The sequence below is a fragment of the Panthera leo genome, chromosome C1 (genome assembly GCF_018350215.1).
Source record: "Panthera leo isolate Ple1 chromosome C1, P.leo_Ple1_pat1.1, whole genome shotgun sequence".
NCBI lineage: Eukaryota > Metazoa > Chordata > Mammalia > Carnivora > Felidae > Panthera > Panthera leo.
Window position 1 is genome coordinate 87531630 of NC_056686.1, and position 21219 is coordinate 87552848.

General features: G+C 35.7%; 1 protein-coding gene across 2 annotated transcripts in view; it reads right to left on the minus strand.

Moving 5' to 3' along the window:
- The window catches only part of COL11A1 (collagen type XI alpha 1 chain), a 233048-nt gene that overhangs the window by 193876 nt on the left and 17953 nt on the right, over nt 1-21219 (minus strand). For both annotated transcript variants that reach the window (XM_042953107.1, XM_042953106.1), the window contains exon 5: nt 3052-3219. In XM_042953107.1, the coding sequence (XP_042809041.1) occupies nt 3052-3219 (168 nt within the window). The remainder of the gene's footprint in view (nt 1-3051; nt 3220-21219) is intronic.

Here is a 21219-nt window from a genome sequence, read left to right on the forward strand (position 1 = left end):
ATAACAGTGATCAGTATACATGATAAAATAAAATGTGAAAATTTTCAACTTAAATAATTTATGTTTTGAAATGTATAAATGTAAAGTAAAAGCATCCACTCTGTTGAATGACTGCTGTTAAAGAAAAAATACTATTACTACTTTTGATATGCATGTAAACATAAAATCATACATATATAATAATCATAATTCACACTGAATATATCAAATTCAATACTGATTCTTAAAATGGGCTTTTAATATCAATAGATAGTGCATGCATAAATAAATTTTATATAGAAAAGTCACAAAATTTCATTATTTGATTTTAATTTTCTCAAATTGTGGTTAATATATTTCCATGTGTCATATGTCTCCCTTTAACTAAAATACCTTTTTGATGCAGCTTGGTGGTCAGCAGGATTTTGAAAATGAGGAGGGAAGGCCATTTTTGCATAGTGAGAAAGCTCACTTAATCTAAAAGAGACAGAGACTGTCTCTCAGCTTCACATCATTCACTGGTTCTGTGATTATATTGAAACACTTTACATTTCTAACACCTAATCCATTACTTGGGCTTAAATAGTCTTCTCTCCAGATAGATATGAAGATAAAGATCAATATACACAAAGTTTCTTGTATAGCATCTGTCCCACAGCAGGTGTTCTAGAGAAGGCAGATAGAACTTGTAAATTATAGCTTCTATTCAGGTCACATGTACAGTGTTCTCAGACAGTTAAATTAAAGGTCTCAAATAAGGACTTTAGAGGGCATGTACCTTAATTAAACAGAATTTTGCAGTGACCATCTGATAACCCTTCAACCCCACCCCAATATTGAACTTTCCAATACTACTACTTACTTTTTTCATTAGAAAAGAAGTCGCTATTATGTCTTCCCATAATGGAAGAAAGAGTATTCCAAATAATTTTTCAAAGATCTTTTTTACTCATTTGATAAAGAATAATATTCATTGTTTGGATGTTTTTAACTATGAAAATGTCACTCATCATTTTTATTAATTGCCGTTTCGCATTGTTTGACAGGAAGCTTTACCCAGATGGAAGATTAAGTTTAAATTCACTTGCGTGGGACGGGCGGATGAGGTCTCTATCAGAGGAGTCTCTTCCTATATGAAATAACTGTTTTGAGAATTATGTGCCTAAGCCACAATATTGTGAGAAGGGGGGAAAAAAAACCTTCAGTATAAATGAATATTGTTAACTCTCATGAAAGGAGAGCCCAGAGGCATACGTTATATTCTTTTCCACGGATAACAGAAATGATTGGATTAATCAAACTAACTACCAATTTGGAAGGCACAAAAACTGACCCTGAAGTGATGAACCAAAATATAAAAAATTAAAAATTAACTTTTTGAGTATTTCTAAAGCTTTTCCATTAATGTATTTTTCCCTGTTTTTTTTCTCTTGACAATTCCCATCCCTATCCTATTTCTGCATTGGAGTGCAGATAAATAGAAAAGCAACATTATTTTTACATTTGCAGCTTTTAAATTTGATTTTTAACATACTTTTATGGATTTAATAACTATTTTAATTTTTAATTCCAAAGTCAGAAAAATTGTGCATTGACATTCTTTGTATTTGCGGATTGTTGCTTTTGTCCATCACAAAGGATTGCAAAACAAGAAATATTTGGGAAAGATCAATGAATTAATGAAAATAAATGTGTTTGCAAAAATACTTTAAAATGTCCATCCATGAAAAATATATTGTTTTGTAGTTAGTCCCTTGATTTCTAATTTTTCTATTGTTAGAAAATAGTTTTTTTGTGAAAATAGATAATTCAAATCCCTTCAGGTAGGGACAGTGGAGAGGATTATATGAAGAATTTAAATGATAAATTATTTTGGGGTGCCTGGGTGGCTCAGTCAGTTGAGCATCTGAATTCAGCTCAGGTCATGATCTTGCAGTTCGTGGGTTCGAGCCCCATGTCGGGCTCTGTGCTGACAGCTTGGAGCCTGAAGCCTGCTTCAGGTTCTGTGTCTCCCTCTCTCCGCCCCTCCCGTGCTCATGTGCACTTTCTTTGCTCTCTGTCTCTCAAACATAAATAAACATTAAAAAAAATAAACAATAACTTATTTCTGAGAGGATTCCAAAGCACTAAAAAGAAACACTTGATAGTATAGTGAATATTGGCTTTGGCAACAGACAAGACCTGGATTAAATCAAGACCCCTCGTAATATGGACAAGTCCAAGAACCTGAGTGAAATTCTATTTCCTCTTCCATCAAATAAGGATGGGAACACTCAATTCAGTACAGTTGTAAGAAAAAAAATAACTGATGTGTGCAACAGCAGACTTGTAACAAGTTACTGTTTTGACTATGTGACACTCAGAAATTGTCAGTTCATCACTCAACTCCCTTTCCCTACATTATCATGATTGCAGATAATTAGTGTTATCAGGTTAATCAATATTTTCATGGAAAGAAATAATATTCACCAGGTATTTTTCAATACCATTACAAAAACTTTCCAGGTAAAGGTTTACAAACTCTCTAAACCCAGATCTCCTTATAACTGTGACATGGGGCTTTTACTCTATTTAAGAGAAGAACAGGATCCCAAAATAATACTGAATAATCTGTTTTATAATATATTCTAAAGAAGTATTTCTTTCAACAGAAACTTAAGTTAATTTCATAAAGACACTCACTAAGTATGTCTAAATCCACATGCCCATTCAAGCCACATGGCTAGTCATTATGGGTAAAACTGCCAGGTTATCCAGTGAATAAATTCTATAGGATTATATGCAAAAATGAGCTAGATATAATGTTGTTTTCAATTTTTATCATCTGGAAATAAAATGATAAATTATTAAATTTTCAAATAAACATATCTTCTGTGATTGTGTTGAATTAAAACTGGCAATTATTAAATCATCAGTTATTTCCATTAAGTCACCTTAGTGACCACAACCTATTCAGTGTCCTATATAGGAAAGAATTATATCTGCCCCAATAATTGTGCATTATACAGCATGATAAAAAGACACAAAATAATTAGCAAAGTAGTGACAGTTCTAGTAATAAAGTGAACATACCTGAAAATAATTGTTTTGTTGGAGCACTGAGCTGTGCTTGCTTTGAAACTCTGTAAGCAGTATCCGAACCTTTTGAATTCTTTCTGTTTGTGCAAAAGCCCGTTGTTTTTGATATTCCCTCTGGAGAATTGTGAAAATCTAGAGCTTTTAGTACATCGACTGGAGCAGCTGAAAAATAAATTAAAGGCAAAAAAAATTGAACAAATAATCTAGCATAAAAATGAGTATTTTTAAAAGAGAAAATTGTTTATTATTCTACTCTCAAATCTGTCACTTAACACATCTCCCTGTTATCTGGGTAGGAGACTGAGAAGTAGGGCAGCAGGTAAAATATAAACTAAAAAATTCTCAATACAAAATATCTCAAATCAAGAATATATTTGTGGAAAAGCAAACAGAAGATATTCATATTTTGGGGGGGATAAGCAGATTTAGAATTGAATATATAAAATATTTGTTACCTGGTATATATTATGTACTTAATATATAATAGAATATATGTAAAATTACAATCTGATGCATCTCCATTACAATTTATAAAGTCTTTAATCATTCTAAGTAATTTCACTATCTGGAGTTAAAGCGAAGGCCAGCATCTGGACATATTCCATTAATTTCTAATAGATTTACTATTCAACTATTTATAAGCTACATAAAGGTGATTTTCAAGGTTCAAATTTACAATGAACGTTATACATAATGATTGCAAAATGTGCAGTTACTAAGCCATATTGTACACACAAAGTTAAAAGTTGTTAAAAAGAATAGGTAACAAAACATGCCTATATTCTATTGACTTTTTGTCTTTATTCAAAAATAAAAATATTCAGAGAAGGCTATGTGTTGGCCAATGTATTACTGAGCATGTCTGAGACATAAGTCCTTACTGCAAGTATATAGGTTCTAGTTCAGAAGTAAAAGAGATCACTTCTACCAATAGAAGTGAACCAATATTATTGATTTGAAAAGTTTTGATGTCAGTTAAAAAAACAAAACAAAACAAAACAGAATTGCTATCAAATTTCAAAATATGCTGGGATTTATAAATATACTGTTTCTGGAAGGACTTAATGAGAATGGGAATGGGACTGATTTTAGAATCAGAAAATATCATCACAATTCATCACGATCCATAAAGAGTGACCTGTAATGGGGTGTTGTTCTTTGAAAATTATGATTTCAGAGTGCCTGGGTGGCTCAGTCAGTTAAGCAACCAACTCTTGATTTTGGATCAGGTCATGATCTCACAGTTTGTGGTTTCGAGTCCCATGTAAGGCTCTGCAATGACAGCACAGAGCCAGCTTGGGATTCTCTCTCTCTCTCTCTCTCTCTCTCTGCCCCTCCCCCATTTGTGCATGGGCATACTCTCTCTCTCTCTCTCTCTCTCTTTCTCTCTCAAAATAAATAAACTTTAGGAAACTCTAAAAAATAAAATTATTATTTTTAACTATTTTTTTTATAATAACCACCAGTTCATTACAGAATACATGAATGAATGAATGAGTGCTTGTGAGCACTGTATACTTGGTCATTTCCTTAGTTAATTAAATTTTAGGGGCATTTACTTCCATATGTACAAATATACATGGATGAAGGTTTATATAATTTTCCTTTTAGAGTATAACAAGTGTAATTTCCTTTAACAATACTCTGTATACCTATTTTATCAAGCCTCTGAATGAAAGTCAACATACTATCCAGTATAGTACACATTCTTCCAAATTATTAAAAAAGAAGAGAAAAACATTCTCTTTATGGAAATCAGACAATTCAAAGGGATCATCAACTCTACCAAATATGACACTCTCTAGTTTAGCCTTGGAATACTTAAAAGAATAACAGCATTCAAGAACATTTTTGTTGTAGTCTTGCTTGTGATGGTCAATTATTTTAGGCCCATGGGGATACTGGACGTTCTTAACTTTCTTTTCTCTTATCATAAAGTAAAAAAGAAAGTTATAATATTTTTAAATTTTTAATAATTTCTATTTTTTGAGGGAGGGAGCATGCAAGTGGGAGATGGGGCAGAGGGACAGGAAGAGAGAATCTTAAACAGGCCCCATGCTCAGCACAGAGCCTGATGCAGGGCTTGATCCCACAACCCTGGGATCATGATCTGAGCTGAAACCAAGAGTTGAGACTCTTTAACAATTGAGCCACCCAGGCGCCCAAGAAAGTAGTAATTTTTAATAGCTTTCATGTCTAGAAAGCCTAATATGTGCCAGTCACTAAGCTAAGCTCTTTACAGACTTTTCAGAGCATATGTTCTTATCCCTACTGTGCAGATGAAGGAATTGAGAGCCAGAAAGCAAACTAAGGATACTCCTGAGATCTGGGCAAACATCAAATCTAGGCTCTTTCCACTTCACCACCTTCATTGCTCTACCCCATAAACAAAAACTCTGTAAAAGAAAGTTAAAACATAAATATAAATACTACAATTATCTTGAGACAGTTAATTGATTCCTGATGTTTATATTTGCTTTAAATTAAACACAATTTATGTTTCAGGGTCTAAATTCCTCTTAAAGAGACTATTTATAAAATTCATAGCATCTTATCTGCTTATTGTGTCTTATCTTCTTGCTCTGAGGCCATTAGCAAAAGTACATCTGAATAGGGTAAAGACTCAAGGACAGACATGAACACAGCTATGAAGGCTGTAATTCTATGAAGAAAATGATGCAGTCCCATGGTCATGGTCCCAACTGCTCATAGGCAAATAATAACTAAAATAAACTGCACATGCCTCCTCTCCAAAATATCTTTCCACAGGATGATCTTTTCCAAGAGTACAGATTTTGTCACACGTGCTTCTTCCTACTTTGAAATAGTATGATAAAAACACATTCCCTCTACAGGATTCAAAATAAGAGCTCTATTTTTAAAGCCTCACAAAATTCTTTATAGAGATGCATTATATGAAATAATTCATTCTTCAAAAATCAATTAAAAATTGGGACAAGTAAAAACCTAGATTTCAACTAGGTTTTTTTTATTTTTCTAAAAAGGCATATCAAGGGGCACCTGGGTGGCTCAATTGGTCAAGCGTCCCACTTTGGCTCAGGTCATGATCTCAAGGTTAGTAGGTTCAGTACAGAGCCCACTTAGGATCTTCTGTCTCACTCTCTCTCTGCTCCTTCCCCCCATAACTAAACATTTTAAACAATAAAATAAAGATAAAAAAGGCATATCAAGTTACAAAAAATGTAAAACCTGGTTAATCAAGTTTTAAAGTTTTTCCCTTCAAACAAACTAAATAATAAATAAAGCCACTTTGAAATCTGCCTGCTATTTGATTTCATAATCATAGCATTTAACAAATTCTCATAATAAGAATTCCATGGTTTTATACATACACACATACACATATACATATACACACACAGCGAAATGCTTCTTCATATTTTATTAACTGAATTGCAATTGTTTAAAGATTAAAAGCAGTAATTTGTTATAGCTTAACTTGATATATGTAAAAAAGCAAAATTTCCATTTTCAAAGCAATTCTTAAATGCCCTTTATATTGGAATTGTTTTCTTGTTGCCAATAGCTGATGCCATAGATCATGATTAGAATTTCAGATGTGCCCAATCAGCACAATATTTTGTTAAACAATGTTTTCCTGCCTTTTATTGTATAGTGTTGCAGTCTATTGAATGGGAGAATAAGATATCAGAGCCTAGTGCATTACTACAATAGTCATTTAACTGGTTTCCATGTCTTTTCTAATCATTCTACATACCACAACTTGAGCAAGTTTCCAAAACACCAGGCTTTATGTCACTCTGCTGCTTAAATTCCTTCAGTGAACCCAGTAACTTCTGGATGGTATGCACAGAACTTGCATATAAAATCCTGAAGATCTGAACACATCCAGTTGTCCTGCCTGTACCACTCGTAGTGTGGTATGCACCTCCATCATTTGTTTTTTTGTTTTTTTTTCATTGTCATTTCCCCTAACTCCTTCCTCATTCAGCACTGTAGCTATACTTAACTCAGACTGGCCAGAACCCCTCATCTTCTTTCTCCTACCTCTGGGCCCTTGAACCCCATTTCCCCCGTCTGAAACACTTAGCTTCACTTCATCTGAGGAATACATAGGATATAAGTGATGTGTAATCTGCTCCAGAAAGCATTTCCTGTCTCCCAAAACTCATTTAGATATATGCTTACCTCTATTACAGCACTTTTCACCCTTGGTTTTAATTTTTGCCTATACTTAATTTTTTTTTTTTTTTACTAAAACTAGAAAAGAACAGATATGTATACACACACATACACACACATACATGAGCTCTATAAAATACTGGCTGAGTGTGAAACATGATAATGTGAAAATACATAGAAGCAACTTTCTCTGAAGTCTACAGGGCTCTCTTGTCTTGAAACAAAAAATTTGAGGGCCTACTATGTCTTTTTTATTATGTTCTGCTGATCTCTTAAACATCCCGACTCATTCATTGATTAGTCTGTCCCAAGTCTTTAATCCTTTCCCTCTGTTGCCTTCAGTGTCCACATGGATTACTGATGTAAAGGCTCACAATGCTTTGATTGTTTCATCTCTAATTAATTCCTCCTCTAAACTTCACACACTCCCATGACCAGTAAGGAGTAGATGACAGCAATACATAGTGTTGAAGAACTGGGATTGCTCTGAATCCCACCCCTGGCACTTAGCATATGTGTGATTTGGACTCAGTATTTAACTGCTTTGTCCTCAGTTTCTATATCTGTAAAATGAAAATAATAAAAAGTATTTAACTGCTTTGTCCTCAGTTTCTATATCCGTAAAATGAAAATAATAAAAATATTTACCTAAGTTTGTGAGCTGGCATTTGTGACAATGCCTTAGCACAGCGGCAGGAAAAATTATGCCTGTGGGATAAGACCTTTCTGACTATTTTTGTAAAGGTACATGACATAAGAATGTTTTTTTTTACATGGCTAAAAAAATTAAAAGAAGCATAATTTTGTGGCACAGGGGAATTATACGAAATTTAAATTTCAGCATCTACAAATAAGAATTTTATAATACTATAGCTACACCCAATCACTTATATGTTGCCCATAGCTGCTTTTGCCCTACAAGAGTTGTATAGCTGTGATAGAGACTGTATAGCTAACAGTAGCTGAAATATCTGCCATGTGGTCCTTTTAAGCTGAGTCCTAAAGGATGGGTAAAAGTTTATAAGCCAAGAGGAGGGTGACAGAAATATCAGATATGCAACACAGATACAAGACAGCATAGAGTACAAGGAAATGAAAGTAATCATAGTTGCCTGACAAGACATCAGCACTGAATAAATTTAAATGTCCAAATTCTCCCTGGGTGTATCATGGCTGCTGAGGACCTCTTGAGAAAAATCAGATATCCACCATGGATATTAAGAGCTACAATCTCCAAAGGAAACATCCACACTAACTCCTGTCTACTTCTCCTACCCCAAATGTTATGGTCCAGCTGAAATAAACTTCTCTTAGTTTCTAGAATACATTGTGCTCCCTTTCTGGGGATTTGTTTTTTCAATCCTTCCTAAATTGGCTAAAGATAATTGTTTTTCAACCCTACTGTGACTAGAATTTCCTAGAGAACTTTTAAAACATAAGAATGCCTAGGTACTACATAAGAACTTATAACTAGAATGACTAGGTGAAGCAGGAGGCAGGGAGGGCAGGCATTAATGTTTTAAAAGTTTCCCAGATTAATCTAATGGGTAGCCAGGATTAAAGCCAGGTGGACTGAGACCTAATCAACCTTTTGATCTCCACCTAATCACTACTTCCTTCAGGAAATCATTACTTATCTCTCCCAGGCTTGGTTATATGACCCATTCACATGATCTCAAGTACCCTATACTCCCCTTGGATAACTCCACACTCTATTTTGTTTGCTTGCTTAATTATCTCATTTTCACTCAGGCACAGGGTATGTCTAAACTCCGTTACAAACTCATACCACCTAATTTCCCTCTCTCTCTCTGCTAAACTTATAATTTATTGTTTGATGTCTGCCTCCCTTAATAGATTGTAAACCCTCTGACAGCAAACATCAGCACTATAGATGTTCACTATAGTATTCATAAATAACATAGCAGCTGACACATAGTAAGTAATCAATAAAAGTACATTTAATGAATGAATGAATAAATGAATGACTGAGCAGCTACATCCTGCCTTAGAGCTAAAGTTTCTTTCTCACCAGTCTGAGAAGGAACATGAAGAGGGTTGGAAATGGCCTTTACAAACAGCACCTTGAAGTGCTTTCCAAATCAGATTGTTTCCATTTGATTCAAGTGTGGCAAGAACACAGTTCTCAAGTGGCCTTTGTAAAGTAGGTGCTTTCCCGCTTCTAGGGAGTCACTTACCTTACCTTGTACCTCACATCACAGGCCACATATGAGACATATTATAGGATAAATAAAAATAAAACAAAACACAGAAAGAGTTATAAACCATCTCCCATCCAGTCATGGAATGCTTTGCTGCTTTAGATAAATATCAAAACACCAGGAGTGCTACTGTGTTTATGTGGTGGTGGAATGCAGGGTTGACAAAAGAAAAAGTCAGAGACAAGTGACTATTATTATAATTTAACTATTACCAATACACTTCTCTACATCAAAATCACAAGAGCTCTTAATAAAGAGTCTAAAAGGTAGGATATGACAGGTGAATAGGCAACAGTTAATAACTTAGCTTCTAAGGCAGGAACTGCCCAACTTCTAATCCAAGTTTTTCCAACATCTAGTTCAATGTCTGGTCCAAGCATTTATTATCCCTGTGACTTTGGGTAACATACTTACGCCTCTAAGACTTAATTTCTCCAATTTAGCCTCATTTTGAGAATTAAATAGGATAAAGTATTTTAATCTTTGATGATAAGGTCTAACACATAGTAAGTCCTAAATAAAAATAGTATCTGAGTAAGAGCCAAGATGGCAGAACAGCATGGAAGATTTTTGTGTCTCGCATCCATGAAATACAGCCAGACCAACACTAAACCATCCTATACACCTAGAACACTGATTGGAGGATTAACACAACAATCTGCACAACCTGAACCACAGAATTCAGCAGGTACGTGGCATGGAGAGGTGAACTTGGGGCAAGAGAAGCTGGCAGAGGGCAGGGAGCCACTTTTGTAGGTGGAGAGAGGATGGAGACTGGCAGGGGGAGGAATAGAATACGAGAAAAGCACCCCTTCCCAAAAGCAGCTGGAGAGAAAGTAGAAAATTGGAAACAGCCACAGGGACTAAACTACAAAGGGAGAAAGGAGAAAGAAGAGGGTTTAAATTCCATTAAGATAGTAAACAAGGGGAGTGGAAACTCTGCAACTCCACAGCTCGATACCTGGTGGTGCTCTGGTGGGAAGGGCGAATCCCCAGGAACAGAGTGGGGTCCAGGAGGTTCTTGGGCCACATGGGGAAAAGAGGTTCCACTGTTGGAAGGACTTTTGGTAGAGACTGTTGAAGCCACCTGGTCTCAGCAGACCCCAGAAAATGGCCACATTCGCTGGTGCTGGAAACAAGGTCATTAAGGGTGAAGCCTGGTGCCAGATGTGTGTTGTGATTTTCCATAATCCCTGAAAAGCTGCTGCTACACTATCTGGCGAACTTTTTCTGGGGCAGGCTGGCACCTGGCCACAGTCTCGGGGCACTGGCAGCAGCAGGGTCCCACAAGCATTCCTGGGTGCAGCCGACATTCGGCCATTGCTCGGTGAGACCCTCCCACAGAGGGGCGGAACGGGTCAAAGCCGCAGTCCTTCAGAATTAAGGGGCCAGGGAAAACAGCTGCATCTGAGACAAAACTAGAGAGAGAGGTACTGCCTGGGGCTTTGTCACAGACAGTGAAGAAGAGGGGAGTGGATGAAAGCTGAAGACAGAGGACCGGTGAATGATTGCTGATCCGGGAGAACAGACTGGGTAGCTGGCTGGCACCATTTTCACCACTTCCGCGCATGTGCATATGCACCTACGAGCCCCACAACAATCCACCGCAGTAGGCTAGCAGCGCCATCTAGTGGAGAATAGAGCCGTTACACTGAGCCCCACTCAACTGGGCCAACCTTGCTCTTCAAGAACACAAGTCTCACCACCTACTTAGTTTATGGACTATAAAGAGCTACACAGTCAGCCTTCTAGGGGAAAATGAAGTAATTTCAGTCCTATTTCAATCTGTTAGCAGGTACATCTATTCAATTTTTCTTTTTTTTTTTTCACTTTTACACTACTTTTCTTTTTCTTCAATACAGAAAGAGAAAAAATTCATTTTTATATTCAATTTCTATTAAAAACTTTTTCTTTATTTTTTCTTAATTTTTTGTGCTTTTATGTAATTTTTTCAAATTCTATTTTACTTCTATCACTTTATCGTAGTCTACTACAGTGTATTCACTCTTTCAAATTTTCAAACGATTTCCATTTTTTCTCTTTTTTCTCTTTTTCTTTTCTATTCTTTTTCTTGAATATAGAACAAGAAAATATTCATTTTTATTTTTAATTTATATTAAAAATATTTTCCTTTAATTTTTTCTACTATATTCTTTACTTTTGTATAAATTTTTTCAAATTCTATTTTACTTCAATCATCTCATTTTAATCCCCTTCAGTGTATTCATTTTTTGAATTCTCAACCGATTTCCTTTTTTTTTCTTTCCCCCCTTTTTTTTTCTCTAATATGTCAAACCACTGTCAACACCCAGACAAAAACACACCTAGGATCTAGCATCATTTATTAGATTTGTGTGTGTGTGTATTGAATTTTTTAATTTTATTATTTTTTTAATTTTAATTTTTTAATTTTAATTTTTTCTACTTCATTAATTCCTTTTCTCCTTTCAAAATGATGAAACGAAGGAATTCACCCCAAAAGAAAGAGCACGAAGAAATAACAGCCAGGGATTTAACCACCAGATACAAGCAAGATGTCTGAACCAGAATTTAGAATCACGATAGTAAGAATACTAGCTGGAGTCAAAAATAGATTAGAATCCCTTTCTGCAGAGATAAAAGAAGTAAAAAATAGCCAGAATGAAATTAAAAATGCTATAACTGAACTGCAATCACGGATGGATGCAGCGGCAGCAAGGATGGATGAGGCAGAACAGAGAATCAGTGATATAGAGGACAAACTTATAGAGAATAATGAAGCAGAAAACAAGAGGGAGATGAAGGCAAAAGAGCACGAATTAAGAATTGGAGAAATCAGTGACTCATTAAAAAGGAACAACATCAAAATCATAGGGATCCTAGAAGAGAAAGAGAGAGAAACAGGGGTAGAAGGGTTATGTGAGCAAATCATGACAGAAAAGTTTCCAAACCTGGGGAAAGACACAGACATCAAAATCCAGGAAGCACAGAGGACCCCCATTAGAGTCAACAAAAACTGACCATCAACAAGGCATATCATAGTCCAATTCATAAAATACTCAGGCGAGGAGAGAATCATGAAAGCAACAAGGGAAAAAAGTCCCTAACATACAAGGTAAGACAGATCAGGTTTGCAGCAGACTTATCCACAGAAACTTGGCAGGCCAGAGGAGTGGCAGGATATATTCCATGTGCTGAATCATAAAAATATGCAACCAAGAATTCTTTATCCAGCAAGGCTGTCATTCAAAATAGAAGGAGAGATAAAAAGTTTCCCAGACACACAAAAATTAAAGGAGTTTGTGACCACTAAACCAGCCCTACAAGAAATGTTAAGGGGGACTCTCTGAATATTCACATATATAGATGGAGAACCATCTATCATGCTAATGGTCAACAAAAGAAAGCTGGAGTAGCCATACTTATATCAGACAATCTAGACTTTAAAATAAAGACTGTATCAAGAGATGCAGAAGGGCACTATATCATAATCAAGGGGTCAATCCACCAAGAAGACCTAACAATTGTAAATATTTATGGGCCAAATGTGGAGGCACCCAAATATATAAAACAATTAATCACAAACATAAAGAAACTCATTGACAGTTCTACCATAATAGCAGGAGACTTCAACACCCCACTCACAGCAAGGGACAGATCACCTAATCAAAAAATCAACAAGCAAACAATGGCTTTGAATGACACACTGGACCAGATGGACTTAACAGATATATTCAGAACATTTCATCCTAAAGCAGCAGAATATACATTCTTCTCCAGTGCACATGGAATGTTCTCCAAAATAGACCATATACTGGGACACAAATCAGCCCTCAACAAGTACAAGAAGATCGAGATAATACCATGCATATTTTCAGACCACAATGCTATGAAACTCAAAATCAACCACAAGAAAAAATTTGGAAAGGTAACAAATACTTGGAGACTGAAGAACATCCTACTAAAGAATGAATGGGTTAACCAATCAGTTAAAGAGGAATTTAAAAGGTATATGGAAGTCAATGAAAATGATAACCTCTGGGATGCAGCAAATGCGGTCATAAGAGGAAAATATATAGCAATCCAGGCCTTCCTAAAGAAGGAAGAAAGATCTTGGATACACAACCTAACCTTATGCCTTAAGGAGCTGGAGAAAGAACAGCAAATAAAATCTAAAACCAGCAGAAGACAGGAAATAATAAAGATTAGAGCAGAAATTAATGCTATCAAAACCAAAAAAAAAAAAAAAAAACCCCCAAAAAAAACAACAAAAAAAACAGTAGAACAGTAGAACAGGTTAATGAAACCAGAAGCTGGTTCTTTGAAAGAAGTAACAAAATTGATAAACCACTAGTCAGTTTGATCAAAAAGAAAAAGGAAAGGATCCAAATAAATAAAATCAAGAATGAGAGAGGAGAGAGAACAATGAACACGGCAGAAATACAAACAATAATAAGAGACTATTATGAGCAATTATATATATGCCAATAAAATGGGCCATCTGGAAGAAATGGACAAATTCCTAGAAACATATACACTACCAAAACTGAAACAAGAAGAAATGGAAAATTTGAACAGACCCATAACCAGTAAGGAAATTGAATTAGTAATCAAAAATCTGCCAAAACACAAGAGTCCAAGGCCAGATGGCTTTCCAGGGGAATTCTACCAAACAATTAAGGATGAGTTAACACCTATTCTCTTGAAGCTGTTCCAAAAAACAGAAATGGAAGGAAAACTTCCAAACTCTTTCTGTGATGCCAGCATTACCTTGAATCCAAAACCAGACAGAGACCCCACTGAAAAGGAGAACTATAGACCAATTACCCTGATGAACATGGATGCAAAAGTCCTCAACAAGATATTAGCCAACCAACTCCAACAATACATTTAAAAAATCATTCACCACAACCAAGTGGGATTTATACCTGGGATGCAGGGCTGGTTCAATATCTGCAAAACAATTAACATGATTCATCACATCAATAAAAGAAAGGACAAGAACCATATGATCCTCTCAATAGATGCAGAGAAAGCATTTGACAAAATACAGCATCCTTTCTTGATAAAAACCCTCAAGAAAGTAGGGATAGAAGGAGCATACCTCAAGATCATGAGCCATATATGAAGGACCCAACACGAATATCATCCTCAAAGGGGAAAAACTGACAGCTTTCCCCCTAAGGTCAGGAACAAGTCAGGGATGCCCACTCTCCCACTGTTATTCAACTTAGTATTGGAAGTCTTAGCCTCTGCAATCAGACAACACAAAGAAATAAAAGGCATCCAAATCAGCCAGGAGGAGGTCAAACTTTCACTCTTCGCAAATGACATGATACTCTATATGGAAAACCCAAAAGATTCCACAAAAAACTGCTAGAATTGAAATCATGATTTCAGCAATGTTGCAGGATATAAAATCAATGCACAGAAATCGGTTGCATTCCTATACACCAACAATGAAGTGACAGAAAGGGAAAGCAAGTAATTGATCCCATTCACAGTTGCACAAAATAACCATAAAATACCTAGGAATAAATCTAACCAAAGAGGTGGAAAATCTATATGCTGAAAACTATAGACAGCTTATGAAAGAAATTGAAGACACCAAGAAATGGAAAAAGATTCTATGCTCCTGGATAGGAAGAACAGATATTGTTAAAATGTTGATACTACCCAAAGCAATCTACATATTCAGTGCAATCTCTATCAAAATAACACCATCATTCTTCACTGGGCTAGAACAAATAATCCTAAAAATGTGTGGAACCAGAAAAGATCCCGAATAGCCAAAGCAATCTTGAAAAAGAAAACCAAAGCAGGAGGCATCACAATCCCAGACTTCAAGCTGTACTAGAAAGCTGTAATCAAAACAGTATGGTACTGGCACATGAACATTCAGATCAATGGAACAGAGTAGAGAACCCAGAAATTGACCCACAAAAGTATGGGCAGCTAATTTCTGACAAAGCAGGAAAGAATATCCAATGGAATAAAGACAGTCTCTTCAGCAAGTGGTGATGGGAAAACTGGACAGCGACATGCAGAAGAATGAACCTGGACAACTTTCTTGAACCTTGCACAAAAACTAAAAATGGATGAAAGACCTAAATGTAAGACAGGAAGCCATCAAAATCCTTGAGGAGAAAGCAGGCAAAAACCTGTTTGATCTTGGCCACAGAAACTTCTTACTCAACATATCTCCGGGGGCAAGGGAAACAAAAGCAAAAATGAACTATTGGGACCTCACCAAAATAAAAAGCTTCTGCACAGCGAAGGAAACAATCAGCAAAACTAAAAGGCAACCCACAGAATGGGAGAAGATATTTGCAAATGACATATCAGATAAAGGGTTAGTATCCAAAATCTATAAAAAACCTATCAAACTCAACATCCAAAAAACAAAAAATCCAGTGAAGAAATGGGCAAAAGACATGAATAGACACTTCTCCAAAGAAGACATCCAGATGGCCAACTGACACATGAAATAATGCTCAACATCACTCATCATCAGGCAAATGCAAATCAAAACCACAATGAGATACCACCTTATACCTGTCAGAATGACTAACATTAACAACTAAGGCAACAACAGATGTTGGAAAGGATGCAGAGAAAGAGGATCTCTTTTGCATTGCTGGTGGGAATGCAAGCTGGTGCAGCCACTCTGGAAAAGAGTATGAAGCTTCCTCAAAAAACTAAAAATAGAACTACCCTACGACCCAACAATTGCACTAGTAGGTATTTATCCAAGGGATACAGGTATGCTGTTTCGAAGGGACACATGCACCCCCATGTTTATAGCAGCACTATCAACAGTAGCCAAAGTATGGAAAGAGCCCAAATGTCCATCGAATGGATGAATGGATAAAGAAGATGTGGTATATATATATACAATGGAGTATTACTCAGCAATCAGAAAGAATGAAATCTTGCCATTTGCAACTCCAAGGATGGAACTGGAGGGTATTATGTTAAGTGAAATTAGTCAGAGAAAGATAAAAATCATATGACTTCAATCATGTGAGGAGTTTAAGAGACAAAACAGATGAACATAAGGAAAGGGAAACAAAAATAATATAAAAACAGGGAGGGGGAAAAAACAGAAGAAACTCATAAATATGGAGAACAAACTGAGGGTTGCTGGAGTTGCTGTGGGAGGGTGGATGGGCTAAATGGGTAAGGGGCACTAAGGAATCTACTCCTGAAATCATTGTTGCACCATATAGTAACTAATTTGGATGTAAATTTAAAAATAAATAAATAAATAAATAAATAAATAAATAAATAAATAAACTAGTAAAAAATTTTTAAAAAGTATTTAAAAATATAAAATAAATAAATAATAAAAATAAAAAATAATATCTAAAAGCACTATGTCCTTAAATTTTCAACTTTTTTCAACATCTTTTATAGTTCATGTGAGCACCACCCATGTTTCCCCAGAGTTAGAATTCTCTTGATTCCTGCTATCCATTTCTCCTGACCACTTTGGGAAATCTACTTACAAAAGAATAGAAGACTGAACAGGTTTCCAGCTCTAAAGGTCCATCAGATATCATCCAGGAAGTTCCTTGACAGCTTATGCAATCAAATGAGTTTGAATCTGTATTTTCATGTTCACATTTCCATTATTACTCTATAGCGTAAACAGACATTAATACACTATCATTGGCATTTTCCCCTTTCAATAATTTCTTTTTGTATTGCAGAACTGTAAGTTAAATACAGCAACTGTGATGTGAGTTATTTAGTAAAAGTTTTGTTAACTAAAATTTAAATTAAAAAAATAAATAAAATAATACACAGGTTTAAAAAAGTTTCAAAAACTAATATTTTAATGTCTGTCTTCTGATACTATTTCTACATTTATATCAACACATATATGCTACATACCAACCTTGTATTGCAAACAAACATGAAGTATTAGAAAATAAAACATATTGACCTAAATTTTCCCATATTAAAAAACATAGGTTTGGAAGTTCATCTTTAAGTGACTATGTGGCACAAATAATGTCAACAGAAATTACATAAATTTCCTATGTCCCAACATAGGTCTTTGTACCTGAAATGATCAGATTTTTTTTTCTGTATTCTATAATATAATATTTGTACTATAAAATGGGATAAGTAACTGTTTGAATACATTAATAAATTGTAAGCTTCTAAGATTTTGGTTGTAGAGCTTACACTTAAATATGTCTGGGTATGGGAAGTGTTTAGAGTTCCTTTTATCCCCAAGAGATTCTATAATAAACTTAAATGTTTTGTCATTTTAAACCTATATTTAGAGAGAGTATATATCCCTACAGAAAAAAAAATGAATAAAATTAATATAAGTATCTCAAGGCTCAAGTTTTTGTTGGGCTTCTTGGAAAAACTGTATCATTGCTATTCAAACAAAGAATAACATTAAATTGATAATGACATGAACAAAGACACATATAAAAGAGTAGCCTGTAGTTTTAGGAATTTTGAAGTTAATTTCATCAAAACCAGGCACCTAAAAAGACTAATGGTAATACCATTTCAGAAAACAGAAACCCAACAATCAAATGTAAATGTACTTCCTTACAATCTCACGAAAATACCAGCTTAAAAAATCAGTTACACAGTGAAATTCGAAATTGGATAGGCCAGGGTAAAAGAAATACATAGTGAAATATTCTGAAGAAGAAGTAATGGAAAAAGTGTGACTCCCACCACAATCCATTGTACCCACATCCCACTATGGACTGTTCATTCTAATTCTGACCTACTCGGTGGTTGAAAGAAATGCATAAATCGCAGGATCCTAGCCTCGATTTAGCACTGATTCGAAATAACAAATAAATTTGCTTTGAATAACAGAATGTATGTGCATTTCCTTAACAACATTTAATATATTTATATGTAGTGTCTTTTAGGTCTTCACCTGCAAATATCACCCATCTACTTTCTAAGTAACCACAAGTCCCACATTATTGCTCTGTTAAACCAGGGAAACAAAATACAAACTCCCATTACCATTTGATGCAATTATAGTCTCTTAAAACAACTGGATCAATGTGCATGGTGTCCATCAAATAAGTAAAATGATTTACCAAGCGGATTTTTTTTATTTTAATTTTTTCTTTTATTTGAGAGAGATAGTGTGTGCATGAGCAGGGGAGAGGAGTGGAGAGGGAGAGAGAGAGAGAGAGAGAGAGAGAGAGAGAGAGACAAAGAGAGAGAGAGACAAAGAGAGAGGGAGAGAGAGAGAGAATCCTAAGCAGCCACCACGCTCAGCACAGAACCCAACAACATGCTTGATCCCATGATCCTGGGATCATGACCTAAGCAGAAATCAAGAGTCAGCCACTCAACTGACTGAGCCACCCAGGAGCCCCTACCAAGTGGAATTGAAGTGTCACATTGACTATGTCTAAAAATATGTAAAATAAAATTAAAAACTATGGAAATTATTTGGATAAGAATGGCTTAGATGCTACCCAAATACTTTAAGACAACATTTGTACTCCTTATACTCCAAAAATAACTAATTCTACATTTTGTATAGGGTCTTAAAATAAAATCTCTACCTTTAATTTAAATAAGTCATTACTTTTTATAAATGACAAATAGACTCATATGAGAAAAATAAATCGGTAAATGAAGGTTGAGGAGGCATGGATGTTAATATCAAGTAAGAAAGGTAGAAAGGCCTCAATTAGATGATGTCTGAGCAAAGTTTAGCAAGGCCGAAGAGGCTCCTCTGTCCTGATATTTTGACAGAAGAGCATTCTAAGCAAAAGGAATAACAAGTACAAAGAACCTGATGTAGGAGTTGCCCCAAATGGGAGGAGTTGGAGGAAATGCAAGGAGACAATTATGTCTTCAGCAAAGAAAATAAAAGCAGTCAGAGAAGTAAGGGTGAAGCAGGTTGGAGGCAGGTTGTATCGGTCCTGGGGATGTTCACGGAGTTTAGATTTTATTCCAAGTTAAGATGGAAACCTACTGGAAGTTAAGGGGAAGAGAGGAATAACCTGAATGAGTTCATTTTCCAGACCACTGTGGCTGTTGTGTTGAGAACCGACTACAGAGGGCACTACAGTGGAACAGACTGTGTAGAGAGCAGACAGGAAGCAACTTGCCACTCTCGAGGTGTAAAATTTTGTCAATTTTGCTGTTTTGGACTGAGAGATGAAGTACTGGGTCAGATGCTGGATATACTCTGAAAACATAGCAGACAGGGTTGCTGATGGGTTGGATACTGGAGTAGGAGAGAACAAGAGTCAAAGCTACTCAAGCATTTTAGTTTGAACATCATGACTGATTGTTTTGCCATTAGCTGACGTGGGAAAGATGGTGAGAGGAATGGGTTTCAGGAGTTCTGCAATTCAGTTTGGGGCATGCTAATTTTGAGATGACTTAATACATTCCACTGGAAATGGCTAAATAGGCAGTTGGGTATATGAGTCTAGAATTTAGGGAAAATATCTGGGGTAGAAATAAAACTTTGGGGGTGACAGCCTATTAACTTTATTTAAACTGTAATTAATTAATGACACTTATTTTATTTTTTTTTAAACTTTTTTAACGTTTATTTATTTTTGAGACAGAGAGAGGACAGAGTATGAACGGGGGAGGGTCAGAGAGAGGGAGACACAGAATCGGAAGCAGGCTCCAGGCTCTGAGCTGAAATGACACTTATTTTAAAACTCTATTTGATATAACTTTCTGTGAAAGAAATCATTATGACTTAAAAAATGCTTATAATAGGGGCACTTGGGTGGCTCAGTTGGTTAAGCATTGAACTTCAGCTCAGGTCATGATCTTGCAGTCCATGAGTTCGAGCCCCATGTCGGGCTCTGTGCTAACAGTTCAGAGCCTGGAGCCTGCTTCAGATTCTGTGTCCCCCTCTCTCTCTGCTCCTCCCCCACTCATGGTCTAACTCTCTCTGTCTCTCAAAAGTAAATAAACATTAAAAATTGTTTTAAATGCTTATATTAAATATCTTATCCTCTCAATCTAAATAGAGATCTTGGTCCAATATATGAATCCTCAAAGACAACAACACCAACAACAACAAAAAACTACTTATAATTTATGTCCTAAAACATGCTATAATTTGGATAATAACAAGAATGATCACATTTAAGGTTTAAAAATGTCAGGCTCATCTTTGTCTTTTAACAAATTTTCTAAATATGTACACACATTTTGTTTAATGTATCCCCTTATAAAATAGGAAGATAATTCATTCATATATCTTTCAAGTTCATAATGGCCATAACTCTGTATCAAGTGTGACTGTACTAATTATCTTGGAGAACTTCAGGTGACTTTACAGTGAGCTGGCTATTCCAGAAATAGCATCAAGGCCCCAGTTCTCAGGCTGTCAGAAGACCCAATGGTTGCAGCCAAGTGGAACCAGCTAATATTGATAAATATCAAAGTATATACTGGCTTTGCCAACTTAGCCACCTCCTTGTATTTTTTTAATTAGTCACATGATTCTGTGCTATGCAGAAAAATCTATCCATACGGTCTTCTGTTATGTGGCCCTAGTCCATTGTCCTAACCACAGCACTCTCCTGATAACACACACGCCCCATGAGAATAGACACTGGCATGCTATCCTTGTAGTCAGGGCACTTAACACTGATTGCACATAGAAGTGAGTCATTTAATTTTCACGGTTATTGAACACCTTAACTTTCTTGTATCATAAAAAGCTTCTATGAAAATTGAAAGCAGAAATAATATCACAACTCTGAGGATGGCAAAGGAAAGAAGAAATGCCAGCTGAGAGGGTGATACTTAAAAAGTTTGG